Consider the following 21,738-nt stretch of genomic DNA (forward strand, 5'->3'; position numbering starts at 1 on the left):
TAGCCTGTTCCACTGTTCTGTTTTGACGGTTCTTTAGATGGAGTTCTAGTTTGCTGTTCTTCATGTGCATACATTTTTTTGCTGGTTGATTGGTGAGAGGTGTTTTTGGACCCTATTAAGGGGGTGTCCGGAGGATGGATCACTCCTTAGGATTACTGTCCCAAGTGAAAACTGATTCTCTGATTCCTGGCATTCGTGCCCAAAAATGCTGCATCGGCGGACGTCGTTCTCTTGCAAAATCAGCCACTGATGACGACACCTGTTGTCTCTTTATTTTTATTTTTTCACCCTTTTCAAGTGATAGGAGCTCCGTTTTTGATTACTCTTGTCTCTTTATCGACAGAGTGCTACAGTTAATTGTTACAAGTCAACTTTTATTTCGCCTCAGTGTTCCTTTTAAGGTGTTAAGCATTCCTTTCAAGTCCACCTCAGCCTTTCAACGTCGAAATAAATGTTGTTGGGATGTTCAGAGAATTCGGGTTCTCTGAATTTGTCTTGAAAGGAGCTCCTCTCTACTCATAGCAGTAATGCAACCTCACAAGAGACTTTTTTTTTTTTTTTTTTTTTAATGATGTAAAAATCACTTGTTTCTAATTTTGGAAAGTAAGTTAAGATGTCATCCTGCCCAAGAAGCATGTGACTGAGGAAAAGAATGTCTAATCTGTTTTGACAGTATGTTCTATTTTATTTTTCCAGTGCCATTCTGAGATTGATAGAAGAAATCTCACTTGACAGCAAGGATGTGAAAGGCGTGCTGCTGTTTGGAGTTTTTGTCACCAATGACCTTGTTGCCTTTGACAGTTTGGACAACACCTTGAGCAGGTGACTTTTACAGAATTATTGGAGGGATTTGCTTTATTAAGTTTAGCTCTATCTAGAACATGCTGTCATTAGGACCTTTGAAGCTTTGCAATGGGCATTTATACAGGATGCAGTCGTTTTATGGTGAGACGAAGATGGCAAAATTTCTCGGGTTTATTTTTCTTGAAACGGGCTGTTTCCTGTTACATGCCTAGTTTGATTACACTAACCTTTCCTTTCCTCGAAACTAAACCAACTACTAAAGATATTTAACTTTTCGCCAAACTCTGTGCCAGTCTTTCAATGCCAGAATGCCAAGCAAAGCCATGCCAAACCACGTTAAACAGTGCTTGTGCATGTCTTAATCAGTTTAAGTGGATTTAAACTTTGGCTAATTTTACGCGATAGCGTATACAGTTTATTTCATCAAAAAGGCGTCAAAAAGGCCTAGCATCATGCTAGCAGTCACCAAAAATTTTGAAAAAACCGCACGCTATCGCATCAACTCTTAAGTGGTGCCTAGGCATCAAGATTACTATATGGCAACGTAGCTTGGTATTGCAGTTGTAGGAATGTTGGGATTACAGTATGTCATCTGATATCCATATTCCTTGGTACATTGCCTATGGCTAAATGTAAGCTGCAAGCTGTATGATTGAGGGTCTATCAACGTCTTTCTCTTTTCACAGTGCAATAGTCCCGTTCTTACCACATGCATACTATAGCAAGCTTGTGTTTTATACCTGTGGTAACATTTTTTTTTTTAACTTAAAATTAGGTCCTTAACTTGTACTGGGGCTTTCTTTGGTTCGCATTCAGTCCTTACAGTTAACACTGTGAGTTTCTAGTTGGTCTTGAAAAAGAGGAGCCGTGTAAGCAAAATAGCTAGTCATAGTTGTTTTCAGGACATCATATTCCAGCCAGCCAAAGTTGAGGAAAATGTTGTGACTAGTTCATCTCTGAACAGAGTTTGGTTATGATTGTATGAATTTGTAGAGCCTTGCAGTCATCATCATCAGCAGCAGCAGCTTGGCTATACCCACTGCAGGGCGAAGGCCTCTCCCATATTTCTCCAATTAACCCGGTTCTGTGCTAGCTGCATCCACTTGACCCCTGCGAACTGAGTGAACTAACCCCTGAGCCTTGCAGTAATCTGTAGCAAACCTTTTGCACTCGCTTCTTTTCCTTAACTGCTGTTGCCAGAATTCTCGACAACCTGACAAAACTGTTGGCCTGCAAACATCGATCATCGTACACGTCTGTGGCGGACGTCATTGGGCTGACCTTCCGCAAGATGAACGAGGGCGTTGGCGTGGACGCAACATTCGAGAGCTCGGTCGAGTCTCACCTGAATGGCATCTTGCGGATGTGCCAGCGCGACCAGTACGTGCTGTGCCTGCACCACATCTGCCACTTCTACGAGCCGTTTGCTCAGAGGTACGGCTTTGGTCCTCCAGTTTATATATGCGTGCTAGATGAGTTGGTGTGTATGTATTGTAAGATGCTTTTAGCGTTTTCATTTCTTCAATATTCTTATCTGCCGAGATGGGGTACGGACTTTTGGCTGTTCACAGTTGACAGTTGCAGAAAAAACAAAGATGAAGCTGTCTTTTCAGCACAGTTTCATTGACTTTTGCAGTTAACACATGAAAGAGGACCAAAAATTGAGCTCAATCAAAATTACAAAATCATGTGATAAAATCTATCGTTTCAGTTTAGCCTGATCTGAGATGTTCTTCTGAATCAATTATTTTCTACTTACAGAGACCTGGTAATGGAGAAAAAATGTTACTTGGCTTCTCCAACTTGAAAAACAACTTTTTTTTTTCTTTTCTCTCATCTTTTTTCTCTGCCACACAGGTTCATTGAGACGGTGATGCTGCAGCTTCCACGAGCGCTGGCCAGCTTCAAGGTGGCCATCCTTGAAGTCATCTCTGTCGCCTGCACCCAGGTGGAGCAACCTGTGCAGAAGCTGGAGGGGCTGGGCTTCGTTGGCCTGCTTGCTCATGGGTAAGTTTCCCCGTGACATTCTTTGGTACCTGCTATAGTTCTACCTTCACTCATTGTTGGCAGCACAGACCAATAAGAAGTGAGTCCACATTCATCTTATTAGCATGCATAAAAGTGCTGGAGAATCATACAGATCCTTTATGAATTGCACTCTTTTTTTTTTTTGTTCTTGTGCATATAAGTATCGCCTAATTGTGTGTCACTCTATGCTCAGCTTTATTAAAAGCGACGCCTCGTTTGTGACATTCCAAACACAGTAGTCTCTCTCTCTCTCTCTCTTTGTATGCCACTGTTCTGTCATGACAGAGCAACACTGTGTTACTGTTCATTTCATGTCGATGCATCTCTTAGCGGCCGGCTCTTTATTTGTTATAAATGTTTGGGGAAATCCTGGGACCAGCAGAGCTCTCAGAAGGCCCTGTCAGTGCCTCATACGTTACCTCAATGTGCATTTGATCTCGTACCCTCCGAATGCAGTGATGAGGCAACCCAAAAAGTGTCGCTAGAAATCTGCACCAAGCTACCGAGCGTAGCCACTGAGGAGGACTGGCGTGTGCTCCTTCCCGTCGTCTGCAAACTGCAGGGCCATGCCAGCAGCACCTGCAGGAAGCTTGTGTACGACGTCTGCATGCGGCTGTACACAAAGTACAGGTCAGTCCTTTTTTCGTTGACTGCATCGACCGAGTCCACTCATTGCAACTCAACGGGCTGAACTATATTCGCTAGTGTGAAATTTGTAGAAAAGACAAAGGTGCCAATAATAGCTAACAAAACAAGGAATTCTTTTAGAGTGGTTTGGATTGCCTTCTTTGTGTTCATCATTTATCAGTTCGCAGATTTGGCTTCATTTAGCGGAAGAAGCCCGTGATGATCCTGGGCATATGCAGCTTTCAACAGTCACTGTGGTTCTTCAACATATTCAAATGATGACGGGCTTTCAAAGCAGTCGTGCTTAAGTACAGCTGGAAAATTATAAGTTTCACAACTTGGGATTTCCCCACAAAGGGTGCATGCGCATGCAGGCTGCAAAGTGCAGCTCGCTGATAAACCTGCGACCAATGTAATGCATTTGTCACGTAAAAGTTGCTGAGTTTGCAAGTATACATGAGGGGTTAAATTTGCAAACATCTCTTGCAGGTTGGATGAGGCTTGTGCAGACCTGACAAAGCAGGCCAGGCGTGTGCTGCTGTTGGGTCTAGGCGACACGGACATGCCGCTAAGGTGATCCATCTTTGCATGCTTAGCGCCACCTTTTGAGGCGGTCACTTAAATGCAGTCATTTCCGTCACATGCCTACATTCACAGTGTTGATGACACTGCATATGGGGCACTTTGTCTGGAACTGGTACAGTGAATCTGTGTTTGCTGGAACAGTACTGCATTTACTTGCATAGCAAACATGCCTTTTTTTTTCTGAGAAAAATTGCCATCAATTTGGGGAGAGGGTTCGTTATGTGGGTGAAAAAAAACGACATTTTTTTTTTTTTCAAGAGCGATCCATCCTTTTTTTTTTTATCAGGCATCAACGAAAACACATGGTCAGCCGTGATTATCACACCGGTTGACACCCCTGTCTAGGGCGTGACGTATAACACCACGCCCTAGACAGGTAGTCAGGTACACTGCGAAACCCCCCACCCCCACCCCTGCCCAGCAGCAAACTTCAAAAGGTAAACGCAGCATGAAACGAAGGCACGCCATTAATATTATTATTATTTTTTTAATTTCTAAGTGGCAGAATTGGGGGGTGGGTTCATTATGCGAATAAATACGGTGTTCACAGCCTTGCTGCCTTTATACCTACCCAGAAAGGCTCTCAATCTGTGGAAGTAACAAACTTGGCTGAAAAATTCAAAACCCTATTCAAAACCCAAACTCAACATTAATTTCCTTGCTTTAGAAAAACGATTGTGAAGAAAAGAAGGGCACAGTAGCTTTCTCACTTTTGATAGGTTGTTTGAACATGTTGGGAGAAAAGGGATTAGGGTTTGGTTTTATGAGGTTTAACGTCCCAAAACAGCTTGGGTTATGAAAGACACCGTAGCAAAATGCTCCAAAAATTTCGACCACCTGGGATTCTTTAACGTGCACTGACATTGCACAGCACGCGGGCGCCTTGCTTTTTGACTCCATCGTAGGCCGCTGTGGCCGTGATTTAATCCCTCTTCTGAGCGTCCGAACCACTGAGCTACCACAGCAGGGTAAAGAGGGCAGGCAAAGCCGGATGTGAAAAAAAAAAAAAGGAACAATAATAAAGAATAAGGTACTAATGCTGCTTGCTGCATTTTTACAAACAATTCAGTTTGAACAGTGGAAAAAAATTTAACATCCTGAGCTGGGTGAGTAATGCTCCTCAGTATGTTGCAAAGAGACTGTACTTCATTTTCAGAATCATTTCTTTTTTTTTTCTTTAGCCTTATGAGAGCATTTGTCAGCTTTGCACAAAACCTGTCAACATGAATTAGTCGTGGTAAGCTTGGCACCTAAGGTGGCGTCCTCATGTCGCAGTGATCCTGCTTGGCAACAACAGTTCTCTCGATTTCACAGGATCGGCACGCAACTTTGTAGGCCCGAGCGACTTCATTTAGTTTCGATGAAAATGAGTGCTTCATCCTGTTTGCGCTATTGACAGCTGCCCGTGTGTAACTTTCGTTTCTGTCGTTACTGCAAAGATTTACTGCGTTACTTTCCGGGCATCTAAAGTACTGGGCATGTTCTGAACAGTGCCATGCCACCAGCAAGTTTTCTGCTGAATTTCTTGGGATCAGTCTAAGCACTGTGCTGCAGAGTAGCCCAAAGCACAATAAATTGCTTTTTTTTTTCTTCTGACAGGGTTAGGGGCCAAGCACTTTACACACAACAAGGGACAGATGAGAAGCTCTTTACTTTTGGAGTCACATTATGTATTACTTTTTTTTTTTGCTAGTGTTTGACCTTGTGATAGAAGAAATAAGCACTAGAGGTCAAATATATGACTGACTTTTGTTCTTTTTTGCTTGTTCCTTGTTGTGCTTATGCTGTCGCACTTTACTCGGTGCTTCTTATGCGGCAATGGCAGGCTGTCGGTGGCCAACTTCTGGTGCCAGGAGACGCAGCTGCCACGTGCCACTGCGGAGCGTCTCATTGCCCTTCTCGGTGACATGTACCTCCCGGAGATGGAGGAGCACTTCCTATCCTCGGTTACGTTTCTGCTGCTCGAGCTGACCTCGCGCAGCCCAGATTATGACCGGAAGGTGTTCCCACAGCCACTGTCCGACTGCACCTTTGTGGTAGGTCACGAAAGAATGGCCACCAGTTGATAACTGATTGCTGCCTTTGTAACGTGCTGTGCCTCAACTGCTCATTAACATGCATTAAAGCTAATAGCTTTTCATGTGTTGTGTGATCTAGGTGCTGGTGAACGACATGCGTAGAAGTTTGTTTTACGCAGTCCATGTAATAGAGAAAAGGAATTTTAACCCTTCCAGATGTCGTTGTGCACTTTCTAAGTGTCTCTGCTTAAATAGTCTTGCACACGTCAAGGGAGTATTGCAGGTGCATGTGCCATGAAAAACACCAGTACTACCAATTTTTTTTTTAATGTTGACACGTGGAACAAAACATCACACTGTCTTGAAATGGTAACATAAAACAACCAGGGTTTGTCTCGGGTGCAGAAAGAATCAGATGACTTTTTAAAGTTTTTTTTAGGCATGAAATGCGTTTAGCTCGCACTGTCAGGTAGAACATAGAAGGTGAAATGGAGATGAACCTAAGAAATAAACGAATTTTCTACGTTTTCTCTGATGCGTTGCTCTTGTGCTACTGGAGCGGCACATGCATCAACAAGTTTCATCCTTCGTCACGCACTGATTTTGTGGTGCGAAACTGAACGTTTTTTTATGAACACTCAAACATGCCATCAGAGGAGACAGGTGACAAAGCAGAAAAGAGCACAGTGCACCTTCAAGTCATCGCTGCTATCTCTTCCGTGCGTAGCACAAGCACAGAGACGGGCCAGCAGGGCACACGGTTGATGTGCTGCTCCGCTAAGGCTAACAAGTGCCAGCATCCTCTTTGACGAGTTACGAACCAAACCACTCTGCAAAATAAGTCTGTCGTGCTTTCTTTTTTTTTTTTTTTTTTTTTTTGTAGACAGGTTGTACACTATATGTGTGCTGGATGCAGGACTATGCAGTGACGGGGTCCTGGCGACGGCGCCACGCAGCCATGACACCGCTGTTTGCGGAAACCCTGTCATTCAGTCAGACGCAGTCTTCATCGACATCCACGCAGACCTCCACCACCCAAGGTGGTGGTGCTTCGCAGAAGCTGAGGGCTACGCAGGGCGCACTGCAGTTCACACCTACACAGCAGGGTACCACAGGGGGTGAGTGGGCTGTTTGCCTTCTTTTCTGTGTACATCATTATCAGGGCACATTGTTTTAAGAAGCATTCTAATGACGTTCAGACACAGGTTGTCTTAAAACAATGGTGGAGTTACTGAAAAGCCGTGTCCAGTGCAGGGACGCTTTCCAGCAGATATGGATGGATGGATGGAATATAGGAGCGTCCCCTTTAAAACGGGGTGGTAGCAGTAGCTATCATGCTCAATTTTCTCCATATATCTTAATTATTGATTTAGAATGTTTAACTAAACCATCATTCTATTTGTTAAATTTTTGTTCCTATATTACTAACATTATGTCACTTCTCTGCTTTTAAGCCACCAATCTTCCAGTCGTTTTTTGCTAGTTTCCACCGCCGGTTTATTCACCCTGCCACTGGTATCTCTAAACCCCAGAGCTTCAGGAACAGTGATTGTGCCTGCATCAACTTCCGGATGGATACCATTACATTCGAGTATAATATGGTCAATTGTTTCACTGGAGTTTCCACATACAGCACATGCGTCATCTCCATTGTTAAATTTCTTTTTGTAGCTGCGTTTTTTAAGGCACCCTGATCTAGCTTCAAAAAGTAGGGCACTGCCTCTTGAGTTATCAAAGAAATCTTCCTTCCTGATCTGCATTTTCCACTTACGGTATAATTCCACACTCTGTTTCTTTTCCATCGAATTTATCCAATTTTTACCTTCTGTGTTTTTCACCTGTTGCTTAATGCTCTTTATTTTTTCCGTCCTTGTGACTAGCATACTTACTAGTTAGTTTCCTAGTTCTTTTCCTCCATTGTGAGTCCACGCTTTTTAAGTACAGGTATTTAAATACTTTAGCTGCCCATCTGTTACTGTCCAATTTCCTCAGGCGTTCCTCATATAATATTTTACTCTGAGCTTCCCGTACTTCGAAAGATGCCCAACCCATATCTCCCTGTACCGCCTCATTTGTAGTTTTGCCGTGGGCACCTAGTGCTAATCGTCCAACGGATCTCTGGTTTATTTCTAATGTCGACTGTACCTCTGATTTTAGGCACAAAACCGCATTTCCGAAAGTAAATCCGGGCACCATAATTCCTTTCCAAATACCCCTCAAAACCACATACCTATTGTATCCCCACAATGCCTTATGCTTCATTATCCCGGCATTCCTTCGCCCTTTGGCCTTAAGTGATTGCTCATGCTTTCTAATGTATGCCAATCCTTCGTTTACCCATACACCCAGATATTTATATTCGCTACTCTAGGTATTTCATGGCCTTGTATTTTAAGACCCTGATCAGTTGAGCCGTTGAAAATCATCAGACCCGACTTAACTGCGCTGAAACTGAAGCCTAGAGCGTCCCCTTCGTCTCTGCAATACTTAACTAGAGTTTGCAATTCTTCCAGACTCTCAGCTAGCAGCACAATATCGTCTGCATACATCAAACTGGGGAGGCGCTGCTCTACCCCCTTTCCACCTAATCTATATGACAGGTTAAAACCTAGGTTACTGTCTTGTATCCTCCGTTCCAGGTTTATCATATAAAGCATGAACAGCACCGGTGATAGAGGACAGCCTTGTCTTAATCCTTTGCATACTTTGACATCCTCCGTACTTCTTATCCCATCCCACGTAATTTCTACTTTGTTATCCCGGTATATTTCCTGTAGGAACTCTATTATCTCATAACCGATACCTTCTTCTTTTAATATGTTCCACAGGAGTTCCCTGCTTACGTTGTCGTACGCCCCGTTTATGTCCAGGAAGGCCAAATACAAAGGTCTATTTTCCACTCTAGATATTTCGATGCATTGAGTAAGCACGAACAGGCTATCATCTAAGTGCCTACCATTTCTAAAGCCGTTCTGAAGTTCTCCGAGTATCTTGTTACTTTCTACCCATGCTTGCACTTTTAATTTCACCGCCTGCATGGCTAACCTGTACATAACAGACGTTATGGTAATCGGCCTGTAGGATTTTATGTGCATCCTGTCTCCTTTCCCTTTATAAATCAAATTCATTTTACTCTGCCGCCAGCTGTCCGGAATTTGCTTATTCGTTATGACTGTTTCCAGAGCTTTTAACAACGTTTCCTTACTTTTTGGACCGAGTTCGTTAATCAGCTTGATCGGAATTCCATCTATTCCTGTAGATGTGTTTTTAGGAATATTTTTTTCTGCCTTTTTCCAGTTTAGATTGGTCAGTTCTAAGTTGCTTTGTATTCTGCTACCTTGTGTTGCTTCCTGATTTGCGGAGATTGCCCTATCGTCGCTCTTAAATGACTCGGCTATAACTGATGTAATGTAGTTCACTGCGTTGTCTCCCTTTAAACAATTTCCCTCGTTATCTTGAATCCGATCCTGCTTTCTTTGATTCTTCTTCCCTAGCCAGCTTATATGGTTCCAGAATTTTCTTGCTCCGCCTCTAGAAGCATCGTGTATGTCAGCCATCCAGCGATCGGTGGACTGCTTTATTTTACTTTGGACGAGGGCCTGTACCTCAAGTTTCTTTTGTCGATATGATTCCCATTTTTGGTCGATTCCCTCCTGAGATACCTGTGCTTTCTTTGCCACTCGGTGTTCCCTTGAAGCAGCCCGTCGTTGTTCAATAGCTTCCCTGATTTCCTTATTCCACCAGCTCCGTGGCTTCCTCTTTCCATTCCAGCGGTTTGCTACTTTAACCTCCTGAATTTTCCTTCTTATGAGTAGTTCTACCTGTTCATAATCCCAGTCTTCCATCGGGCTTTTCTCTATTGCTTCCTCTATGTCTGCTGCTATCTGCGCTGTATGATCGTCGTTTAATTTTGCGTTTACGTTTTGTCTAAGTTCCATTTCGCTTTTCATCAAGGGCCCCATCTGCAGACTAATACGTTTATGATCACTTCCCAGACTACACTCCCCTTCTTCGTCTATTTCCATTTTTGTGACCTTGCTATAAATTTCCTCCGACATTAGACAATAGTCAATGGTCGTCTGCCTGTGTGGAATTCCCACGTGATTTGGCCTTCACATTTTGTTTCTCTATTTACAATAACTAGATCGTGTCGCTCACAGAAATCTAGCATTAGCTTCCCGTTACAATCCGTGTGTCCATCCAGATTGTCGATGTGGCCGTTCATGTCCCCCAGTAGAATAATATTGGCCCCGTTTCCAAACTGGCTTATATCGTTACTGAGACATTCAACTAAGTCCTTGTTTTCTTGCCTGCATTGATGTCCTGTTCCTAAATAAACTACCCCTAGCCATGTCCTTATGCCGGCAATTGTTCCTGAAACCCAGATATGTTCTTTACAAGATGATTTAATTCTTTGCCAATTTGTTCCCTGGTGTATCAACATACCTACCCTTCCACCCTTTTTTTCCATTCTTGTTCTGTTGCACCCTTCCCTGAGATGAGTCTCGCAAAGAGCGTACACACCTATTTTGTCATCCTTCAACTGCTGTTCTATCTCTAGCCATTTCGCTGTTTTTCTACCTCCTTGCATGTTTATGTAGCTGATCCTAGCGCTAAATTTTCTTTTTGTACTTTTCTTTCTCGGCCTACTCTTTGCCATTTTGGGGGGCTCAGCCTCCATTATTACACTTTCTTCTGCTTCACTTCTAACTACCTCTGTGCACGGAGTCCTCGCGGACCCCCTAAAAAAGCTACAGCCCTGCCTGCCAGGCGCCAGCCGATCTCTGCTCCCACCCTTCTGTTAAAATGAATGCCATCTCGCTGAAAAGCCCTACCAAAACCTGCTTTATGTACCTCCCTGTTTACCTCAACCACTTCGAAACGCTTCTCCAGGCTTAACTTTCTTATGTCCTGATTAACTGTCACCACGTCCTTTTCCAGCTTTCCGTTCAATCCTAGCACCTCTGGTACTGTGCATACAACTATCTGCGTTTGCTGTGCTATCTCCCTGATCTCGTCAACTCCCTTAGCTAAACTTTCCACCACTCCTGTAGCGTCACCATTTAGGACATCGTTTAGCTCCGCGGCTACTACAGTCGAACCCGGATATATCGAACTCGAAGGGGATCGCGAAAAAGTTCGATATATTGATAATTCGATATACAGAAATTGGCTCGTGACGGCACTTACGATGTGAAAAAACGATACCGTATTTGCCGCGCAATCAACCCACTCGCATAATGAACCCTCTCTCCACTTTTGCGCCCGAGAATTTAAAAAAAAAAATGCTTTAAGGCCAGCTCGCTCACATGCAAGCGATTGAGCGACCTCAGCGAAGAGCGGCAGCGACAGAGCGAAAAATTTCCAACTTGTTGGAACTGCGTCCCGCTCGCCGCTCGAGCCACCGCGGCAGCTCAAAACAAGGTTTTTGTGTCGCTGCGGCAGAAAATCAAATCGCGAGCGTTTTCGCTTGCATGCCGATGGCGTAGGGAGCCTACATGACTAGGCTCCCTACGATGGCGCGCATCACTCCGTTTCGGTCGTCGCATCCACAGCTCATTTCTTGGCAGCGTGCCAAGATGTTGCGCAGCGATAACGTCAGGGCGCGTTTATCTTTACGTTTATCTTTTTATAGCTCCTCCGGTGGCGGGGAGTGAACTTGGCAGAGTGCCTGTGATGGCTTGATTGCACAAGTCCGGTTCGATATATCACGCCGCGCTTGGGGCGGGCGTCATGATCGCAGCAGCTGACGGCGTGCTTTCCTTGATTCATACATGAAAAAATAAACGGCTCCCGGAAAAAAAAACAAAAAAAAAAAAAAACAGCCTGCCACTTCTTAACGTCTGCAGCTGCCATATCTTACGCTACGTCGCGCGTACAGCACAGCGATAAGAGAGAATGACTCTCGAAAAAAAAAAAAAACAGAGAGCTGCCGCTTCTTAACGTCCGCAGGAGCCATAGCCACGTCAGCCGCCGTGCGCAGAGGGTTCGCAACACACGCTGGAGAAAGCGTCCCACGTCTGTCTGAAAACGGGCTGAGCTAGCTTGGCGCATGCGTAGCGCGTGCTAAAGGAGAGAGAGAGCTCGGCAAAAGAATGGGCACACCCACGCACATGGCTTGCAAACGTCATGTGTTGGCGCGTGGGAAACGATAACTGCAGATGCGCGCGCCTTTGGCGAATGGGCACGGCGCTGTCCAGAACTGTCCCTTCTCATTCCTTCCGCGCGTGGCTTGAAAACGTCACGCGGCAAACGGCCAAGAGTGATGCGATCGTCTTTGGGGAAGGCACACTTTCCAATGCGTAGTGCGGAGTTCGATATATCGAACGACCGGCGAAATTGAGTTCGATATATAACGCGGCTTTTCTATACTTTTACATGGGATTTTCAAGGGGATATTCCGTGAGTTCGATATAACCAAAATTCGATATATCCGGGTTCGATATAACCGGGTTCGACTGTATTACCATACTGTGCTCTGCGGAATTCTTCAACAGCCTATTTTTACTCTCTTTCAGCACTGCCCTCATTGTTCTTCCTGGAAAGGCTCCAACCAACACTCTCTTATCACCCTTTACACGTTCCAAGATATCTCGCTTGCACCTGTTCATGTTAGAATCTCCGGCGATAAGAACCTGGGCCTTCTCTCTCCCTCTCCCAACTGTTGGCTCCTGCTTTCGGTTATCTGTGTCCTTATCTCTGGGATTTTCATTCTTCCTTACTTCTTCCTTTTTTTCCGGCTTCTTAGCTGCTTCTAAATAACTCTGACGGTTCGGATCCGCCTGACCTACTTTGCTTATGCCTTCCGTGCCAGTGCTGGCCCCAGCCACGTGGCCCGCATTGGAATGTTCGTCCTCGTTGGTCCCAAGGATAAAGTCGGCCCCTTTTTTTTCTGGAATCTGTTCAAGCAGTTTCTGATTTTCCACCCTTAGCAAACGTACTTCCTTTTCTAAATCATCCACATGAGACACTAAACTGCCCCTTTCTTGATCAAATCTATCTAGACGCACACTCAGTACGCAACACCGACACAAAAAATCGCTGCCTTCCGCTTCACCTACAGAGTCAAAACGCGTTTCTTTGAGATTAACCTGCGCCTCACACTGAGTACACTTTGCCTTCTTTTGATTGCACATCTTGAGTGCTCATCGACTGAACTATATCTATTACGAATTCTCAGAATATACAAATTGCCAAAAAAAGACACAAGAAACGACTAGCAAACACGCGTTAAAAACCAATTCTTCGAATGCCAATTGCCTAGAAAAAAAGTATTTATCTAAACAAGATAGTTAAAGAATGAACGCCAAGAAAACCTAGCTGCCGGCACGAAAAACCAGGCCGCTAGGACAAAGAGCTAAAATCTATTCTTTAGGCTGCGCCTAACCTAACTAGCTGAAAACGAAATAGGTTTGGTTTGTGGGGTTTAACGTCCCAAAGCAACTCAGGCTATGAGAGACGCGAAAACGAAATAAAGTTAATAAAAGAAAGAAATCATCTATTTGACGCTTCGGAAGCTCCCGCTGTCGCCAATCTGTCCGTTTCCGGTAGCCACGTGCAATCGGAGGAGCGATGGAACACGCGTCCGCACCACACGGCTGTCAACTGTCAACTGCATGTGCATATGTGCATCTTAATAATGGTGAGATCCACTTATATATTTGATATTTCTCATCACAAGAATAAGAGATGTAGAGTTTATGGCTCTGCAATAATCATATACCGACCGCATGTAAATATTTCCTCATAAATTTTAGAGATTATATATACTCAATTTTATCTAAGTGTATGGCTAGGTGTGGTATTGTTGAGTGACTTGCAGTGTGATACGCTGCAAGAGGTTCTTATATGCAAGGACCTTTTATTTTCTCCAAGGGAGTGAAGTGTTTATAGTATTATGTGGAACCAGGGGTGACTCTCCATGATGGATGAGTCTCCATGATGAGAAACTAATGCCAAGGTTATAAGTGGGCATCATAACAGCGGCTTTAATTCTGATTCTCGATTAGGGTGTGCAAATATTAAAATGTTCAAATAGGAATCAAATGCCAATTGGGGAGAAAAATATGTTGGAATCATCATCATCATCTGCCTGACTATACCCACTGCAGGGCGAAGGCCTCTCCCATATTTCTCCAATTAACCCGGTTCTGTGCTAACTGCATCCACTTGACCCATGCGAACTTCTTAACCTCATCCGCCCACCTAACTTTCTGCCGCCCCAGGAAATAACAAGAAGAATAAAATTGGGATGGAGCGCATTTGGCAAGCACTCGCAGATTTTGACTAGCAGCTTACCGGTATCACTCAAGAGGAAAGTATACAACAGTTGCGTCTTACCTGTACTGACCTATGGGGCTGAAATGTGGAGTAACCAAGAGGGTTTTACTTAAGTTGAGGTCAACCCAAAGGGCTATGATAATGGAACGAAAAATGGTAGGAGTAACTTTAAGAGATAGGAAGCGTGCAGAGTGGGTCAGAGAAATAACTCAAGTTACTGACATTCTAGTGGAAATCAAAAACAAGAAATGGGCATGGGCAGGACATGTAGTGCGAAGAGAGGATAACCGATAGTCGCTTAGAGTAACAAACTGGATTCCAGGGGAAGGAAAGTGTTGGAATACCGAATTCAATATCCAATATTTGATCAGTGAAAAAAAAAACTGGAAAAATAAAACCCAGCAAACATTCTTCGTCTTGTTTATTTCAGAAGGTATTTTCAAATAAAATAAACTAGAATTTCAAAGAAGTGTTTAACCTATTGCAAAATGCAGTATAAATTTTATACAGGATTCTGTATACCATTTTTTTGTCCAAGATGATGGACCTGCATTGAAACTGGGTAAAGCTTTCAGATCACTGCTGAATCCAGTAAACTTTCATTAATTTTTAAACCCTACTTCCCATTACTTGCTTGGTAGTACATTTTGTCCTTAGGCAGCATCGCCAAATAATAATGGTCCTCTGCTCAAGCAAAATAGTGGACCCTGCCTCACGCCACCTAACGTGTTGTGCATTGTGGTGTTCCTTAGCTTTTGCCCACTATTTGTCGGGCTAATTGCGCCATCCATTTTTTTAGCGACTCCTGCGACTTCTGCGTGCTTCTTGCGTTTCCAGAGCCCAGCACTTACAGCTGGCTCACCCAGAGCACGCACGAGGTGGCCAGCCTGCCCATCCAGCAACGGCGATCCACAACTGTTTTGCAGTTCACTGTTGGAAAGACGGAGCCAGGTGCTAAGCAAGAGGGCACTGCTACCGGCGAAAGAGGTGAGAATGCTCTGACCTTGCCGTACGTGCCCTTAAACAACCAGGTAGGCGAAATGCATGCAGCAAAGATCAACGTATACTAATCGAAGTTGAGCCGTCTAGTATGGGTGCTTCCTTAACGTCGATTTTTTTTCTTCTTTCTTCATGAATTTAGATGCAGAAAGTCAAAGCAGGGCTGCTCAGTCTGGATTCTGCCAAATCCTGCCACTCATTGAAAATTTTCTTGTTCACTTAGCTGACATCCTGCAGGTGTTGAAGAGGAGGAGGTTCTTGCGCGACGAAGATCAGGTCCGGCTTCAGCACATCCGCAGAGAAGTTCGGCTACGAGAAACTCGAAAGGTGGGGGCACATCTCTTGAAGTATGTCTCATCGTGTAGTACTCATTTCTTTGTTTTTTTTTTGTGACAGGTGCGAGCTGGAAACCCAAAACTATTCTTCTTTCTGTGTAGTTTTGAACTGGCTAGTGAGGGCATGTAAATACTTGAAATTTTGAATATGAACCAAATACTTTAGTCATTCAGTTCATATTCGATTCGAGAAATTGATGTTTGAGCGTCCTGCCGCAGTGGCTTAGAGTTAGGGCTCTCAACTGCTAATTCCAAAGACACAGGCTCATTCTCGGTAATGACATCCATGCTTCGATAGAGGCAAAATGCAAGGCAGGTGCCCGTGTACTGCGCGATGTGAGTGCACGTTAATAACCCCAGGCGGTCGATACTAATCAAAGTCTTCCATTACGATGCCCCTCATTGTTGTTGTTGCTTTGGGATGTTAGACCATATAATATACTTGAGAATTTCCAAATATCTGGCATTGGCAGGGATTAAATATCACGGCAGCTCATAAATCTGACCATGAAAGAAAAATGTAATGGCTTCCCAACTTATCCGAAGATTGAGTTTAAAGTACGAGGAAAGCAGTAGGGAGGTGACCAGCTGCACTTTCCTTTCCATTGTTTATCACACGAAGTGATTACTTTGAAACCATGCTAGGCTTGAATTTTATGCAAAATTTCACAAATGGCTTTCCCACTTACCGCACGGGATGAGAATGAGGTAGCTGACCATCTGCTTCAAACAGTTACAGCATGACAGCGAGCAGTTTTGTTTGATCCTGCCTCGATGTTACCTGCTTATAGGGCCCTGGTGAGGTGTCATTGGCTAGGCAAGCAATTGCTTAGTTTCAGTCTGCAGACTTTGCGACCAGCCAGCTGACTGCGGATACTGGCCATGTATTTTTCAGTCGTCTGAACGCAGCTGTGTGCCACTTTGTAATGCTGAGTGGTGTGTCGCTATTCATTTATTGGGAAAACGTTGGGAGTGCCATGAAGGGGGAAACTGTGCATGTTTATCTGCAGCTTCTGCCACCTACCATTGCTGGTACACAAAAGAGCCACCTACCACGGATTACAAGCGGCAAAATGAAAAGAAGGAAGCCTTTCCTTCCCTCTTGTAGGGGAAGGATGAGGAGAGAGACGAAAGACTAAGATATAACGAAAAGAACCTTACAAAAGGCTCCAGTATACATAAAGTCTTTGTTATCCTCATTACTGTATAATAGGAGTAAAAAAGGCACATGTTTTCATATTTCCTCTTATCAGTCGCATCAGTTGCTTTACGCTTCTTTGGTGTGAAGGACTTCTAGCTCAGCATACTGGGTTTTTTCGATTTCTGGATTCTTGCTGCCTAATACCTCTGTCACATGAGCAGATTTAACGTCATTCGATGCATCGAATGTCATTCGGTTTCTTTCGGTGCTAGTACACGGTAAAATATAATGTAATTCGCAAATGGTGGCAATTACGATCAGCTATAAAAAAATGCTGCACTTAAGGAACATCAGTGCGCATAAAAGGCGTTTGAAATCACTGTGTAACATTTTAAAGCTGATCAAAACATTTCTGTACGATAATTTAAGCGAAAAACATTACTTTTGAATGTGCGGTAGCACTTTAGCCATAAAAATCCAAGCCAAGTATCGAGTCACCCACAAACCGATAATTGTAAACAAACAATATGGCTGAACACAGCGGAGCGTGGATACACAGTGCGAAGACGCACGGAGACACGTAGAGCATGCGATTGGCGTCCAAACTGTGAGGCGCTCAGTCAAAACATTAACTTAGTTCTGAGATAAACATACGGGGAGATGCGGCTACCAAGGAACACAGAGCCCAAAATGATCGTGAGTCGCTGCCATGACTGGACCACTGCTGTGACCACGAGTAATGCCATTCCGTGAGAGCCTGTAGTGCTAATAATTTTACACCTAAATTAACAGGTTTTAAAACAAAGCTTTAGAAATATAATTTTTAAATTTCGATGTGCGCAGAATATGTTGTTGGGTTACTTGTGTCTGCTGCGTATCTGGCATCAAGAGTACACATTCGGTTCGCGATCGAATGCGAACGAGTTCCCCAAAGTCATTCGATGAAGAATGTCATTCGAACCTAATGACATTAAATTTTCTCGTGTAGCACGGGAATAATGACATTAGATGCTAATGTCAGTATAACATAGTGTTGCCATGGCAACAGCTAAGCCTAGCTTTTTTGTACATGATTAATTTATGTGAATCGTTATGAGAGACCATGACTACCATTAGTAACTTGACCAAGATCAGATTAAAAGCTAATTAGCCCTAATTAACACTAATTAAACCTGTATGAAGCATATAGGTTAGAAAAGGAAGTACATGTCTGAATACATATTGGCATAATTGCACCCTCTAAGCCTAAAGGCATGTAAGGTTACATTACATTAGTATGCTGCTGTCGGACCACACACTGGCTGTAATTGACATTCCTAAGCATATTTAAGGTTACTTAGTCTTAGCTAAGCCTAATAGTCCTAACGAAGCCTATTTAGTGTAAAAGCACTTCTGTCTAGTTTTCACATGTACAACTTACCCTTAGCTCTGGCTAAACCACTGTTATTTTTTTGTGGGCTAGCATTATGACCCCTATTCACTGATTTCGCCTGTCATGTTTCATGCTGCATTCTCGTGTTTGGGACAGTTGTAGAAAGTGATTGGCATGGCCATGCTTTGATAGTCGTTGGATTGTGTGATGTCATGAGACCACATAACATGACCGAGTTGCCAGATGGGAACTGAACCCATTGACCCTGCATGCTTCTTTCAATGCCAGCCCAATTTCTCTTGTAAGTTGGCCTGGAGATTCTGCATTATATGAGCTTCCCTATGCAGAACTTCCTACTAAAGAAGCCTTTCGAGACCGTGTGAATTTCTTTGCAGATTTTTCGTTTGTTTGCAAAGTTTTCGTTCCTTTCTAGTTTCCACTATTCACTTCAGCGCAGTGTAGCTTGGACGTCTCGAAGACACTGCATTGGCTGACCGAATTGGCATCCTGTCATGCTAGTGGGCTGATTATGATGACAAGGATAATGACAATGGTTGTGAGAGGGTAATGAGGATGCTGCTGATCTTGAACCTTTACATGGCATTTCTGGTGTAAGAAAGGGCGTCACTCATGGGCAGTGTCTCATTCTTGGTTCTATAGGGAGAAGCTCTCGGCAGTTCTCTAAGCTTTAGCTGGCAGCTCCCTGGCCGTGCGGTTGCACCCACTCATTTCTGGCTATTGTTTTTCTTGGACAGAAACTCGAAGAAGAACGGCACATTCGGCGGGAAGCGGAGGTGACACTGTACCGAAGTTACCGCATGGGAGACTTCCCCGACATTGAAATTTCCCACTCGGCCCTGATTGCACCTATGCAAGCATTGGCTCAGGTAATAGTTATAGTGATGAGTAATTCTCACCAATCGAGCTAACCAATCTGTTCGTAGGGTAAGGTGCAGTTGTGAAGTGAATGCAAGGGCTTCTGAGTCCCTCCTTTGCTGGCCGTACTGGTTCAGTGGTTATGAAATTCGCATACAGGTTCATGGATTTGTTTCCAGCTGCAATGGCTGCATTTCAGTTAATGGTAAATGAAAAGTGATGAGTACTTAGACTGAAGTGATGCGCGTTCAAAAACCTAATGAAATAATTATTAAGCTAGAGCCTTTCACATCAGCATGCCTCATGATCCATAATGTTGCATTGATCGGGAAATTGATTTAATCATTAAGTAAATTTCTCATCAATTTAACAAAGTTTTGATCATATCGAATTTGTATTTACTCCAAGCTAAAGTAGGAGAAATCTCTCTTGTATCGTAGCAATTTCTGGACGCCCAGTAAACGCAACTTTTTCCTGCATTGGCTTGAAACGTTGCTGGGCTAGTGTCTTAACCATTCCACCTTTTATGCTTTTGTGCTTTTGTTGAAGATTTTTCTGCTGATGTTGTTGTTGGAGTAACGTTGGATCATCGAATTAAGCATAAGCTGTGCTTTAAATTTGCTCCGACATCTCAAAATGTCTAGTTTACCGAATCTGGCAGCCATTAATCCCAAGGTAACTGGCTGCTGCCAAATTGGCGGTGAAAGCAAGTTGCCAATAATTTTTTAGGTTTCTTTGCGGCAGATTACATTAGCATTTTGCAATGACAGTAAGCCTTTGTTAACACTCTTCTCGATATCACGTGTCTTATTCATAGAGTTTGATACTTTGAGAGAACTCTTGCACTGCGCTCATTGCACCATCGGGGGAAGATGGTAAATTTATTCAGCGTTCATCATCTCTTTTTTTTTTTTTTTTATAGCAAGACCAGCAAGTTGCACAAATGCTGCTCTCAGGTGTTGTCACATCTGCCTTGCTCGACTCGAAGCGAGAGGGTTCCCCGTTCTCCAGGCATCGTGGCGAGCTGTGCCAGAGACTGCAGGCTGCACTGGCGAGCGTCCTGGAGAAGAGCATGCGGTGCTTCCCACCTCTGGTGGCCTTCGTGCAGGTATGAAACGCAACCAAGTGGTCAGCGCTAATAGTGCATATTTTCTTGCCGAAATAGCATGAAACTCTCGCGAAACACTTTCGAGAACTTTCATCTCACATTAGCTTTTACAAATCTGCTGGGCGTATGCGAGTATGAGCTTTTTGAATAGTACAAACAAAATAGGAGTATGAAAAATGTTAGGGATGTGCAAATACAGTTGGACCTCATTGAAATGAAGTTGTATTTGGGTGAAAGTTTTTTTGTTGTATTGTTATCTGGCATGCAATATTTGTCTTAAACGTATGTGCACAAATGCCCACAAATAAGTCTGTTAACAGACCAAAGCAAGAGGAGCTCTGATATGGACAGTGCAATGGTACAAAAACGCGCACTTCTATAAAAGCTTAGTATAAGCACGAAGTCTTGGATTTCATTCTGTGTCGGAAAGCAAAAATGACTATGCAAGTAAGGATGTTGCCGTCCTGCACAACCATATTAATTTGAAAGGACCGTGCAATCTTGGCCGTGTTGGCTGCCTCTGTACTGATTAGAGCTCGCTCTTCTTTTTCTGGTTCACTGTCATCATCACTGCTTGCATTGTTAATCTAATGGAACAAAGTGCCCAGCACGTTTTGCAGTGGAATCTCCAAGATTGGTTGCATTTTATTATTTGCCGGTCCAAGTGATCAAATGCCTTCATTTGAAGTGCATTCCAGGACATTGAGACAGTGTTTGCGAGTACCAGAGCTTGAGGGCATTGAACCTTGTTAATCCTTGAGGGCATTATCATGAGTTCAAAGAAAGGAGCTGCAGTGAAGCTGCTTTGAAGAAAAGAGTTGAAATAGACGTTTTTTAACATGCTCTAAATCTTTCCCATTAAAAATGTTTCACTCAAGTTAACAATAAGAACATGGTTAATTTGTCTGTGTTAATTAGTAAGTTAGGTGCATTAAAAACTATTCCAGCCCGATCACAACACCTGCCTGAACTCTTGCATTAACTGAATCTTTGTAGAGCTTGCTGCTTTCTTTTTTTTCTTTAACCCTTGATCCTGCTTTGTTGAAGCAATCAGTTATTCTCATTATATGACAACAGAGGCAGGTACCTTGCTAATCCTGTTCAGTTCTAGCAAGTGCCCTAATGAACTCAGTAATGTTAACATTGACGTCAAGGGATTGTATTCACCCATTATGACAAATGCTCAATTGGTGGTCATATCTGGCATATCTTTTGCAGGAGGTGGCTTTTCAGAGTGCCACCGATATCAAGCTACCGGTGTCAGCCGTCTGCAGAGCATCTGTTGCCAGCGGACATCAGAGCCTTGGTAAGCTGCCCCCTCTGAGCATTTCTTTCAGACCAGATGTGAGGTCTGCAGCAATGATTCATTTCATTTTTTTTAATGTTTTGTTGTATTGAATGCACACCGATAGAGCTAGATCTATTGGCTAAATGGTTACAAAAGCACTTACCACAGCACATCACCTGATGCTGTGTGGGGCACAGTCTCTCTGGCAGCAGCGGCTGCGATCATCGCTATTCTACCTCTGCTGCTATGTGTTTTGGGCTACCCAATCCTTAGCCCG

At 43.6% G+C, this 21,738-nt stretch overlaps 1 protein-coding gene across 1 annotated transcript in view; it reads left to right on the forward strand.

Moving 5' to 3' along the window:
* The window catches only part of LOC146189297 (DNA-dependent protein kinase catalytic subunit-like), a 143,676-nt gene that overhangs the window by 78,556 nt on the left and 43,382 nt on the right, over window positions 1–21,738 (forward strand). Inside the window, exons 53-64 of the mRNA XM_084604157.1 lie at window positions 697–822; window positions 2,005–2,238; window positions 2,662–2,811; window positions 3,289–3,462; window positions 3,949–4,032; window positions 5,870–6,080; window positions 6,979–7,180; window positions 15,180–15,329; window positions 15,565–15,668; window positions 18,945–19,076; window positions 19,988–20,173; window positions 21,392–21,479. Of these exons, the coding sequence (XP_084460283.1) occupies window positions 697–822; window positions 2,005–2,238; window positions 2,662–2,811; window positions 3,289–3,462; window positions 3,949–4,032; window positions 5,870–6,080; window positions 6,979–7,180; window positions 15,180–15,329; window positions 15,565–15,668; window positions 18,945–19,076; window positions 19,988–20,173; window positions 21,392–21,479 (1,841 nt within the window). The remainder of the gene's footprint in view (window positions 1–696; window positions 823–2,004; window positions 2,239–2,661; window positions 2,812–3,288; window positions 3,463–3,948; window positions 4,033–5,869; window positions 6,081–6,978; window positions 7,181–15,179; window positions 15,330–15,564; window positions 15,669–18,944; window positions 19,077–19,987; window positions 20,174–21,391; window positions 21,480–21,738) is intronic.

The sequence above is a fragment of the Amblyomma maculatum genome, chromosome 5, assembly GCF_055883805.1.
Source record: "Amblyomma maculatum isolate TAMU_Amacu chromosome 5, ASM5588380v1, whole genome shotgun sequence".
Lineage (NCBI taxonomy): Eukaryota > Metazoa > Arthropoda > Arachnida > Ixodida > Ixodidae > Amblyomma > Amblyomma maculatum.